The sequence below is a fragment of the Leptidea sinapis genome, chromosome 21 (genome assembly GCF_905404315.1).
Source record: "Leptidea sinapis chromosome 21, ilLepSina1.1, whole genome shotgun sequence".
Taxonomy (NCBI): Eukaryota; Metazoa; Arthropoda; class Insecta; order Lepidoptera; family Pieridae; genus Leptidea; species Leptidea sinapis.
In genome coordinates, this window is record NC_066285.1 from 7,799,321 (window position 1) to 7,812,903 (window position 13,583).

At 33.6% G+C, this 13,583-nt stretch overlaps 1 protein-coding gene across 1 annotated transcript; it reads right to left on the reverse strand.

Annotated features, from left to right (window-relative positions):
• Positions 1-1,807: 1,807 nt before the first annotated feature.
• Positions 1,808-13,380, reverse strand: LOC126970460 (transmembrane protein 184C). The gene is made up of 6 exons (XM_050816362.1): positions 12,822-13,380; positions 12,487-12,726; positions 10,936-11,217; positions 10,014-10,116; positions 8,844-9,018; positions 1,808-5,768 (listed from the first exon to the last, which is right to left on the reverse strand). Exons 1-6 carry the CDS (start codon positions 13,082-13,084, stop codon positions 5,509-5,511), a joined length of 1,323 nt encoding a protein of 440 aa, XP_050672319.1. The 5' UTR covers positions 13,085-13,380; the 3' UTR covers positions 1,808-5,508.
• Between the last annotated feature and the right edge of the window lie 203 nt (positions 13,381-13,583).

The following is a 13,583-nucleotide window of genomic DNA, read 5'->3' on the forward strand; positions in this document are numbered from 1 at the left end:
GGGCCCCTTCTTGTACAAAATCACGCGATAGTTAATGTTTATTATTTAATTAACAATATTTTTTTGTGGTTAAAAATAAAATATTTTTTTTTTGTGAATTAGCTCATGGTTTTAGGAGGTATATCAAGAATTAACCCGTTTTTGAATGACTAGTCTAGACCACGCGTACCATGTTTGACAGCTTTGACAATAATTTTAGTCAATATTTAATAATAGATTAGGTACATATCTAATAGAATAACTTTAGAATAGGTTTATGTTACTTTCGTCATTTTATAAGAATTCTTAAATGAGTTAATATAGCTTAATACATTGATAATTTTTTTACTTTTATATAAAAAATAACATGTACTGGAATCCTATCTAGGTGTACTTAAGATACTTTGACTAACAATATTATTAGATGATAGAATTACTATATACAATGAAACAAGTCAACGACATGAGTGATCGCTGTTTTAACACTTAGGTATATCAATGAGCTAAGCTCTACTCAAACTGAGGCAACTATCGCGCGGGGCGCGGGAAGGAAGTCGCTCGCGCCAATTGTGTCAGCTAACTTGTATGGACGTGTTCAAATTGACGCGAGTACTCGCTCAAGTTGAAGCGAAACAAGAGCGGGACGCCCGGGATTGTTTGATCTCACAATGCATGATGTTTCTCCACCGAAGAACCAAAAATGACACGCGGGAAGTCCCGCCAGTTTGAGAGGCTAAGCGAGCGAGCGAATTGCTCTAAAACGTATCCCGCGTCCCGCGCGTTATTCGCCTCAGTTTGAACAGAGCTTTAAGCTATCCAACGAACGAGTAGCGTTCACTATTTTTACTCAATCGTCTGCTCCTATTACTCTCAACCTGCGATATCATGAACATTCGATACGCTACGAGTGACGTTTGTTATAACACGTGACAATTGTCACTTTTTGTTAGTGTGAGGCGATTTAGGAATTGAAATTTAAACGTATATTCTAACCGAGACGGTGCCTAATCTGTAGTTCAGTTGCAGGCGAATTTTATTATCTGTATAAATTATATAGAGTTATATAAAACAAAATTATAACCTATAAACCGAAATTTTTCGAAACGGTCTCCTCTACAGTGCTTACCATATCAGTAAAAATTGCAGGAATAATGGAGTTTTATTAATAAGCGCCTTTCTTCATTTCCTGATATTCACGTTAATAATAATACTTCAAACAGACATGATGAAAAATATCACCAGGTAGTATTATTGTTTTTCTAAAACGTAGGTAAATAATATCAAAAATAGCTATAAAAAGGATATGACAAAATATGTATTTAATACTTTGATGGTTCGCTTACAAGTAATATAAATGCGAAAGTTTGTTGTTTGAGGGAAGCGAAGAAAAGCTGAGCGGAGCTCTCACCGCTTGACTCTAATTGATTTCTGTGTTAAATTGTTTCTCGGCCATTTCGGTCCGATTTCTCATAGAAAGCTTTCGAAATTTTCTAGGTTATTGTCGAGACAGAATTTTGAATTTCGACTTGATTCAATTATTATAATTAAAAACAAACATGATTTACAAATTATTCTAAATTAGCACGCGCTATTTATATTTATTTAAAAATTGAGCCAATTGATCTAATCACAATAAGTTTTAATTGTAACACTGCTTGCTATAAATCGAAAAATTCGACTGCCAGGTTCTTATCATGTGACCAAATAAGGCGCTAATTCCTCATGTTTAAATATGGCGCCAAATTTCAAAAGATTCTTTTTATTGTTTTTGTTTGGATTATTTTTTTTTTGTTTTTGTACACAGACTTAGCGTACCTCGCTTCGCTCAAATATACGCCGCAGCGAAGCGGTACGACGAGCGATTGCGGCATCCTAGTAGTCTTATGGTACGAGGACAACAGCTGTAGTAAAGCACAACCAGCTAGAGCGACGGCCGCTGTTGACTTGACAAAAGTTAACGAATTCACTAATTGTTACCTTTTATTTTAATTCCAACTCAAGGCAAACAGCCTTTAGTACAATTACACATCATGACTTGGTTTTGGCTATATTAATTGATCTATGATATTAAAACTAGAACTTGAATAAATTTTAAAGGATATTCGACCTGACCGACTTGTTTTCAAAGAAAATATATATGATGAAAAGATTCTATTATATGAGTCAGTTTTGATTAATAAGATATTCATTAAAATATAAATTACGACACCCGGCCATTTTAACTGAAACATGAATGACGTGACAATGGCGATTTGTGGTGCTCTTTCCACAGTAGCCACTAAAAAGAATAGAATGAGAGGACAATAATTGTCCCCCCGTTTTCGTTTCGTTCTATTATCCGTAGTCCATCCACGATACAGTACTACAGCATAAACTCCAGGCCAAACGCTTCAAAAGCTGATTATGTCCTTAAGGAGGCTTTCAAATTTCTGGAACTGGGTCCTTTTTGTGTGCAACAAACTTGATTAGATCAAAACGTGGTGTTTCACCCTATCAGCAACACAATCTACGTTTGGGGCATTCATTGAGGTTTACAGTATGGTACTATCAAATCCAAGTTAAGCCTCGTATCCACTAGGCAACATCTGGCACGCAACACGTGCCGCTCAACCTGTTCAACACGTCCGGCTTGTGCAATTGAGCATAATTTATAACCACTGCCGTTGAAATCAACACTAGTTTCTCTGGCGACATGTTGTCGACGACTGATAAAGACAGTCAATGTTGCTAAACAAAAGTTCCGCGCTGACTTTCAGCATGTTCCTTTTTTTTTATTTATTTAGTGACACGGGATGCAAGTCTATAGGCCACATGTTGCCTAGTGGACGAGGCTTTAATATTTAAATATTCTATCTATATTATAGGGACACTGGAACGTATAAACAAAAATAGGTCTACTTATTATGATAGCAATTGCCTAACCTATAGTATATTTCCAGCATAATAACTTAACAATTGATAACTATGGTAAGTACATTAACTAAATTCGGAATCCTATTTTTTCTGGCTAGATTTTTCGTATCAGATGTCGGGTTCCGTCCGAGCGCTCTTACCGAGCCAACCGCCCGAGTAACGCATCGACCGAAATTTTGGTATATTTTGTTCAACTCTGTCATCCGTGACCCGAGTAACCCTGTCCGAGAGTATTCGGATAGTGACAGGTAAGTATTTTAAGGAAATATTTTACTCCCAGAAATATAGCACTAGGCGTTACATTATGGAAATCCATCGCCTGTAGATGTTATAAATGATAATCTTTAGTGTATGTAAATTCCGCTAAGTATCACAAAATCACTTCGACACGTGATCCTCCTACCAGGAGTTGGTGCTCGCCAAACGCTAAAACACGAGATTCTCTCTCGTTAAAATTTGGCGGAATCAATTACATTTTACAGATTATTGTCTTCTATTGCACCACAGTGTGATCTATTTGCCAGCTCGATGGAATGTTTGGTCAAAGAATGTAAGAAAAGATTTGAGAGTATGATGCCTGTAAGCTCTATAAAATATGATAACTAGTTTATAATTTTCACTGTTTCTTTTCTTTAGTATAATATCTTTGTAACGCTTTAGATTTAATCTGTAATGTTACATTGTATCTTTATAGTTATGCAACTGTTGTGTAATAAGGGGTATTAAAACACGAATGTGGGTTTATTGATAATAGTATCACAAGACTACACCCATAGTATGAATCTTCTAAAAAAATTATGAAACAGTTAGCTTACCTACTGCTTACATTAAAACAGCTAGTCCTAGTAGTAACCTTATGTCATCCATTACTGATTATATACAAATAAACGAAGTATTAATGAAAGAATTATTTATTTTAATAGTAATTTACATTTAGTAAAGTGCAATAATTATTAAAATTCACTAGAATATTATGCTCTTTTGCGTGTTTGGTGGACATTGGGTGTTTTAATGTTGCCAACATTAAAACAACATAACCTAACTGTTTCAGAATCTTTAATAGAGGATTTAAAATGGGTGTAGATAAATAAATAAATATTATTGTTCTGCAACTTTCTTGTATCCAGAATCTTAGAAGCCTAGTAAGCAGTAGATAATGTCTTGTATATTTCATTGTAATTCAAATATTTATAAAATGGGCTATTTTATAATCAAATTAGTATGGACAGCATAAAATATTTGCAATTTATAAAATAGGGATCATTTTATTACCTAAGATGTGATGTATACCCAAGAAAAAATTAAGGCGTGAAATTATGTATGTTTTGTTCCATAACAATGATATATTTTGCCTAATTAAGTTTTGAGATAAGGCTACATTAGTTGAACATATTAAAGATCTTTTAGGTTTAGGAGAAACGGACATGCTCTAAATTGTCAATAATTATTTTAAGAAATCCCTTTTCTTTTGGCGCCTGTCAGATCCACAAAACCTATTAATACAATTTTATTATCGATATTCGAACTTTGCTAGAAACTAAACGACTTATTATCACAGAAAATCATACACATGCAGACAGATATATATGAAATAAGAGACTAAATAGATTTGTCAATCAACTTAGTGCAGTTTGCTAAATCATAATAACAATAATACTATAATATTGCTGTGATTTCATTTACATGTAAATTAGTGCTTCTGTCTCGCAGTGAAAATATGGGTCTTTGACCTTACAATAACAACAACAGAATGCAGTAATAATATCAAAATTTTCTTCTTCTTGCTATCTTACATATTTTCTTTTATGTTGAAGTTCTAAGAGACAGTGAGTTTTGCCACTTTCTTCAGGGAGGGAACTTAAATTCATACATTATTGGACTTAATGATTTTTTACTTTGAGTCTGCCAATGTCTAAGGGAATAAACACATTTTAAAAATAACATTTCATATCCTTGTTGAGAGACTGAATGGTTCTCTGGTCTGATCAATTACATATTATCTATTAATATAATGCATAATTAATATTTAACAAAATGATAAATTAACAGTAACACTGACTTTAACATAGACTGCGGAATGTGTTGCACCATCATATTATACCTTGTCATAGTTAGTTAATGTTAAAAAGTGAAATATCAAGTCAATATCATATATTAATTTGAAACTTTTGACAGCTATTTAACATTAACAAGTATCGGCCGTTTTCAATAACCTATCTACCCTTAGTTTAACGTACAGATACATTTCTGTCACTGTTTAATGACAAAGTTACAGTCCAATGCTATCTGTCAATAGGTTATCGAAATGTAAGTAAGCGTAAAATGATAGATTTATCTACCTCTAGTAAGTTAAACTAAGGATAGATAGGTTATTGAAAACAGCCGTTAACTGGCAAAGGTAGGATGGTTACGGTTAACAGTTAAAGTTATGACGTCATCACAAAATTGTCAAATGGTGCAACACAGTTTTTGCTTAACCGGTACTTTAACATGTTTGTTATTGCTAAAGTTAGTTTAAGTTAAATATCAAACCCGTGCGCGTATCGATATACTTACAGAGATGACCGAAAATGTCGCAAAAAGACTGAAGAATAACAATCAATAACTTACTCGTATTTACACTTTTGGGTCGGAACTACTATCATCGGATATCAAGGGTTCTGTTTCGGAGTTCATAGAAGCTGTCGTGATGGTGTTCTCCAAGGAGCCGTACGCCGAGGTTCTGACCTCGACGGGCGGCGGCTCTGTCGCCTCCACGATCGAGTCGGACGTCGAGTTCGTCGGGCCTTGCTCGTTCACCAGTCTGGAACTCTCGTCGTAACCCCTCGCCATGTGGTACATTGATTTACCTCGCAATCTTCTGCTGAATGAGCTCCCTTGAATCAATAGAAAATTGATTATGTTAAGAGACGCGAACTAGTGGTGTTTTTGGATATTTAGACTTTTTTTATGATTTAAGACGTTCAGCTGATGGTAATTGATACGCCCTGCCCATTACAATGCATTGCCGCTCAGGATTATTGAAAAGCCCAAAAATTCTGAGCGGCACTACAATTGCGCTCGTCACCTTGAGACATAAGATGTTAAGCCTCGTTTGCCCAGTAATTTCACTAGCTACGTCGCCCTTCAGACCGAGACACAGTAATGTTTACACATTGATGCTTTCGGTTAAAGTTAGAACTTTGCAAGCCTTAGTTTAAGGTTTACCAGTGGGAGGCTCCTTTCCACAGAATGCCGGCTAGATTATGGGTACCACAACGGCGCCTATTTCTACCGTGAAGCAGTAATGTGTAGGCATTACTGCGTTTCGGTCTGAAGGGCATCGTAGCTAGTGAAATTACTGGGCAAATGAGACTTAACATCTTATGTATCAAAGTGACGAATGCAGATGTAGTGCCGCTCAGAATATTTGGGGTTTTTCAAGAATCCTGACGGCGCTGCATTGTAATGGGCAGGGCGTATCAATTACCATCAGCTGAACGTGCTGCTCATCTCGTCCCTTATTTTCATAAAAAAAAAAACATATATTTGATAACAGAATAATAAAATCGGTTCAGTACATCCATAGATTACCCTCTACAGTCCACAGCCTTACATAAGTACTTTACCGCTCTATAACATTATTATAAATTTAAACACCAACAAGACATACACAACATTTGCATAAACATTATTTAGATTCTATATAATCTCTTTTATCAAATATCTTTAGTTAAAAGTACTCAGCACTTCATTAAAAATACATATTTTCAATGTCCAAAGATAAGACTTACAAATAGTCATTAATAACAGTCAATATTAACAACTAACGTTAGTAAATACAATTTTCTAAATATGTTTGTGTTGACAATTAAGAACAATCAAACACTAACGGCCTTACAAATAAAATTGGCATATAGTTATAACTAATCATAACCAAGAGAATGTAAAATGTTTACAAATATACATTTTGCTTACGATTGGGTTAATTCTGACGTATAACGTTTCCCGCGTTTATTTGCTAGGCTGCTTGTCATTCGGAAAACTTCATAATTATTATCATTGTATTGACAGTGTTGTCAACGATATTATAAACATTTTGCATATTCTTTGTTTATGCTTAGTTATAACTTTATACCAAGTTTATTTGTAAGGCCGTAACAGTTTTACTATTCTTATTCATTATTATATCGTTGTATTGTGAACTGCTAACAAAAATAACACCATTTAACCCATTAATCAAAAGTAATTAAAAATAAAGTAATAAATATGTTTTGTTTATGATAATATAAACAACTTCAGATAAGTAATAATTTTTAGCTACACACTTCGATAACACCTAGGTATTACTTATGAAATATCAACTGACGGAATAACTTTTACCATATTATATTATAAAAATAAATCGTATCGTTTAAAAAAACTAAAAAGCACGCTTTATATAAAATTCAACTAAAAAATAGAAAATAAATTTTAATAAATTTAAATTGAAAATAGTGTAAAAAAAAGATATAGACTATATATATATACTTTTTAAGATATGATTAAAGTAATAATACTTCTACACTCCATGCTTTTTTTACAATAAAATATATTTTTTTACACTATTTTCAATTTAAGTTTATTAAAATTTATTTTCTATTTTTTAGTTGAATTTTCTATAAAAGCGTATTTTTAAAACTATTTAGTACCTTAGCATCAATATCTGCCTTATCGACTATAGATAAAAATTATATAAATTGTCAAAAATCTTAGTTTACAAATTGAATAATCTTATCAAATAAGTGTATTGTGTTCCTTCTCCTGAGTGTTGTGAGATATATAGTTGCAGTAATATAAAATCATGACACAATCCATTAACATGGCGCGGATATGAAACTAGGACACCGCTTCAAGGTCATTGATAGCCAATAAAATTAATATGCAAATTGTCTCCACATATATTTAACAAATAATACCAATATCCACATCTTTTTATTATTTTGTAATATAAAGATGTCGATAAGGATTTCCTCCTTTGCTCATTGTTTTCTCAGAAATTTTGTATTAAATATTTCTACCGTAAGGAAAAACCCATGAGGAAAACAACTAAGCATAATGTAAGATAGCTTTAATTTGACGAGTGTTTTTAAATCTTATTTTGAATAATTACATTTGAAATTGAATTTGATAAATTGAATTGAATGGTCGATTTTTCTTTTAGTATAATATACCTAATACAAATAAAGAAACATTTCACAAGTAAATTCTGATACTTTGATACAGCTTTCGTGGTGCTTATTTTCGTAGAACATATTCACTAAAATATTTTGTATATATTTACATTTGATATACGCAGTAAAAACTCTTTTTTTATACATTACTAGCTGACCCAGCAAACGTTGTATTGCCGATATTAAAACCGCGATACAAAAGTAACTGTTGATCGTAGATGGGTGAAAATTTGAAGTTGTATGTATTTTTTAATGCTGACTCATAATCAAAAAAATTAAAAAAAATGTCAAAAAACTTTCGTGTGGACCACCCTTAACATTTAGGGGAATGAAAAATAGATGTCCGATTCTCAGACCTACCCAATATGCCCTCAAAATTATTTCATGAGAATCGTTCAAGCCGTTTCGGAGGAGTTCAAAGTTTAACACCATGACACGAGAATTTTATATATGAGATATTAATTTAAAAAAATATGTGTTAGTAAGTAAAATATTGTATACGTGAATATGACGCCGTTTATCAATATTTGTCATAGGGATTGTCTCAAAGAAAAATACTACACATACACTATGCAATCCTGGAATCCTCACATGGTTCTAGGAGTGTAATGAGACAAAACATTAAACATTCTACTCTAGCTGCACTCAGGATTTTCAGGATTGCATGAGCCATGATTTCCTTTCCACGTTTTACAAAATCGGTACCTCTATAGCATGCTAGTATGTGAATTTAAGAGTAACAAAATATGATATACTCACCCACAACTCCAATATGATCTGATATATCACGTTTGACATCAGAGACATCCCACATTGCTAAAAATGAGCCCAAGCACGATGGGGGCGGATTGTCCGGAGACACATAGGGCTTATACGAGAAGCTGTAGTGATGGGCAATCGCCGCCAGAAACATTTCAATGCAAATAAGAAAGTCCTGAAAGTTGAAACATTGTACTATTTAAATACCTACTAAAACCAGTGGACTCTTCTTTCCTATATATTGGCATTGCAAACCATTCAGTAAATTAACTGAGGTGAGCGAGGGTGGGGTACTGAATGCTCATTGGTCAGGTAATGATCAAAAAATTGTGTCTATGTGCTCTTGGACCAGGGGTTAGCGACTGTTCCAAAGTGAAGGGCTGGTGTTTGAATCCCGGTAGATACACTCGAAGGTGGCGATACCTGCACTATCGCCCAAACTGACACGTAGACTTATGAGCCTCAACAGACATGACATTCGTATAATGGTGGGCACCCTAACGGGTCACACATCACTAAACAAACACCTTTTCACAATCGGCGTAACGGACAGTCCTAAGTGCAGAGGTTGTCTGACCGAAGACGAAACGGTCGCTCACGTAATCCTGGAATGTGCGGGGGTGGCCAACCAACGGGCAAAAACCTTAACCAATACGAGGTCGCTCCAAGAAGTCTGTGAACACCCCAGGAATGTTCTGAATTCTGGAAGGAGCTGGGCTGGTTGGAGTAACCGGCCATTACTGCACGCAAAATGGACCCATGCTAGTGGTTTAATTGCGGAAACAGGAGCCCCTATACCATACCCGGTAGATGCAAACATTATATGAATATTTGTTTCTATATGTATTATATAGTGTAGATAATAATATACCTACTTAATATCTATTTATTAATGTTTTATTGTATACATAAATTTGTTCATATATAATTTGCAAGGAAGTCTGTTGTGTACTTATTTATTATTAAAAAATTAAATATTTACACAATCAAGTTTAACTGTGACAGAAATACTTTTAAGTGGATGTAACAAAATGACACATATCATATAAGAATTTACCTACTAGTTATAAAACACACTTTAAAAGAATAGTAAAACATAGAAAATAATTTAAACTTGTGTTAAAAAATTACCAAATAATTTTATTTTTAAATTAATATATGTGAACAAACCTGTAGCTTAGATGACATAATCTTAACTTTGCCCTCTTCGGAGATATCAAATATTGTTGATATAACACCACAGTATACCAAAATATTGACAATAACTCCTTGGCTGAAATACAGAGAAATTTGAAATGTAAAGTATCATTACAGTATATGATTTCTAAAATCAATAAAATTGATTTAATTCATTTGTTCAATCGGACTGCTATTGTTCATCAATCACATGAGGCTTGAAAGGTCTATGGAGAAAATATTGTTTCAGTTAATTTAAAATGAAAATCAAACTTTGTCACTGAATCAAACCAGGCACTGAATAATACTGCAAATGCTGGTAAATTCGTAAACGTGAGTAGTTTAATTTTAAATGTGACATTGGTTGAATTGTGGTGCCGCTTACAAACACTATACCAAGAATAGAACAAACAAGTTCGTCAGTTACCATTACTGAACATATTTATGGGTTAAAATATCCCTCTAAAATCACATTTTCTTTTATTCATAAAGCGCCAGTTTCTCTCATTCATACCCACAAAATAATATGCTCAGCACACTTATAGAAGTTTTTTAATAGAAATATAATATAATAAAAGCCTTCCAACAAAAATGTCCAGCATTGAGACAAACACTAATCAAATTTAAAAATGGGCTGATTAATAGTTTATGTAAACACAGTTATGTATGAAATCATTGATTCAAACTGTAGTACTGTGAGAGATGTTACAGGATTGTTGCAGTTGGAAACATGATGAGTTTTAAGAGACGAAAGATGAAAACAGATTATCCGAAAAATTTAATTTTACTGTGGCGGACTCCACATAATATTGGTTGTCTCATAACAATTGGTGCATAAAAAGAGTTGAGTTAATTACAGAAATGTATGTGAGCTTAATTCTAATTGCTGAATGTAACAAAATATCATTATACTTACAAGAAAGAGAAGAACACCACTGCTTTAATACACAAGAATTTTCCTATCGGTTTCATCGGCTTCAACTCTGCTCTATTCGCTTTATAGAACAACACCAAACAATACATGGCCACAAACTGTGATAAATTGTTAATTGCGATCATATAAGGAAATGCAACACCGGCACTGAAGTCACTTTCGCCATACACCCCATTCAGTTCGCATATCATTGATATGACTGTTGTAAGTGGTCTCACTAGTGTATATTGCAAGATTCCGTGTTTACAATTGTGTATAAATTCACTACAAAAAGAAAAATTGTACAGTACATAAAAATACATTTATTCACATAGGTCAAGAATTGATTAATGTTAGAGTTAAACTTATTACCATTTATTTTTAAGATGAGATTCAATGTGAAGAATGGACAACAAACTTTTAACTAAGTTGAAATAAAAATGTCACAAATTGTGGATGGTGATTATTACTTAACATTCCCAAATCGGCAGGGTAATATATTATTCAGTTACACCAAAACTGAGTGTCACCCTACTCCTTCACCAAATTCTGATCATTATTTTGTTAATAAGATGGTTGTCTTTGAATGGTATTATAGCTTGTTTCAACAGTTTTCAGAAACATCACTCAAATCATCCTCAATATAAGCAATCTATTGCTACACATAAAATAGCACGAATAAATCACACAGATCTACACCATACCATGCACCTATCAGAGAGTGCCAATTCGCTCAGGTCACTACAGCACCCACATCATGCAGTCAGCATTTCATACCAAGAAATTATTATGCAACATAGCTTTATATGTATAGCTTAAGTAATTTATGTATCTAGATAGACTGTGAAAGCACACAGCAGAACAAGCACCTATTTACAATCGGCGTTACGGACAGTCCTAGGTGCAGGGGCTGTCTAACCGAAGATGCAATGGTCACTCGTGTAATCCTGGAATGTGCTGGTGTGGCCAACCAACGGGCAAAATCCTTAGTAAATACAAGGTCGCTCCAGGAAGTCTGCGAACACCCCAGGAGTGTTCTGAACTTCTGGAAGGAGCTGGGCTGGTTGGAATGACTGGCCAACACTGCACTCAAAATGGACCCAACTAAGCAGTCTAATTGCGGAAACAGGAGCCCTTTACCAATAGACTGTGACAGCTATGAACAAATCAAAAAAATTGTGGTGATCAGTTTACATCTATATTCAGCAACCTACAAACACTTAAAGTGAGTAACAAATCGCGAGTGTAAGATGTAGCTTGATACTAAAATAATACACCTGGTGTCATCCAACAGCAAGATGCTCTATCTAGACATATAAATTACCTAAGATGTATACAGGCAAGAGTATCTAAATGTTCCTAAAATGTTTTTAATGTAGCTATAATGTTTAGTATAGCTATTCATATTTATTTGAATTATGAGTAATTATGCCACATAGCAACACAAAATGTAATGATTCCTTATCATCTCATTTTTACCTCAAATTAATAATATTGTAGTTGGTACATTTTGGCATAACCAGCTTCAATTGAAATAACATCAGATAACCTTACCTTCCCATTTCCCATGGGGCCAAGCAACAAAGAGGAAATATGTGAAACACTTGCGGCTTCAATTCCAGTGACGCTTCAAGATCATTGCCATCATTTAAATAATTCAAAAGGTACTTCATAAAATTGTATATAACATAGGCTTCATAGCATTCTCTTAGCGAGTCTACATAAATTGATTGTTCAGGAAATTCAAGTCCAATCCAAGCATTTAATGCATAAATTGGAACCATCCACAGTATTCTGAAATAGAAGCAAAAATATTAATTTACTAAATGAAACAGTGAGAAAATTATGTATTTCATTTGAATGAGAAAAAGCTGACCGCAATTTTGTACCTGATAATATGCTTTTGTAGAGATGGCTTTGTATAATGTACTATATGTTGTGTAATTTGCCAAATAGAAATTGGTAAGGCAAGAAGTACAAATCCTCCAGCAACTAATGTTCCCTGGTCAGATTTGGTTAATCCATTTTGAATAGCATGTGTTATTAGCAAAGGTACTAAAACAATAACCAGAAGAATGTACGTCGCTATAAAAAGCGGCCGAATCCAAAGTCGCCATTGCCGTATGAATGTTCTCATTGATGAAGTACACATTTTTCTAATTTTCCGCGCAATAATTCATCCAATTCAATCAAATCTATTTGCAATACATACAGGAGAAAGTCACTTTCTTCGAATAAATTACACAAATATTCATTGCAATAGGAAGTCATACAAAACACTATAGACTCATCTAAACATATTTTCTATAAACATATATAATTATTTACTAATATCAGAGAACGTATCACATTGAATATCTTTTTACTGCGGTAAAAATATATGTTTACATTTAATATTTATCTGTAAGAAAGCAGACTCTTTAGAATTAATATTTTTTTATTTCCAAGAAATATATATGACCGTGTGCTTCACAATTTATTATGAATAATTTTAGTTTAATAGACATTAGACAAGTGACAACATGAAACAAATAGGACAATAGAAATTAGACCGAGATCTCTGACAAATTTGACAAATGACAGTGACGTTATCTTAAGATAAAAGAGCACCGTAAAACGGGGTGATTAGGGATCCAGGGGTGAATAGGGAT

Bases quoted from the DNA above. Each gene is read 5' to 3' on its own strand.
- LOC126970460 (XM_050816362.1), bottom strand. From the start codon at position 13,084: ATGTGTACTTCATCAATGAGAACATTCATACGGCAATGGCGACTTTGG. The intron at 11,218-12,486 runs GTAAGGTTATCT...TTCTTTTTGTAG, and splicing joins GCCCCATGGGAAATGGGAAG to TGAATTTATACACAATTGTA. The intron at 10,117-10,935 runs GTAAGTATAATG...TCTGTATTTCAG, and splicing joins GTGGTGTTCTTCTCTTTCTT to CCAAGGAGTTATTGTCAATA.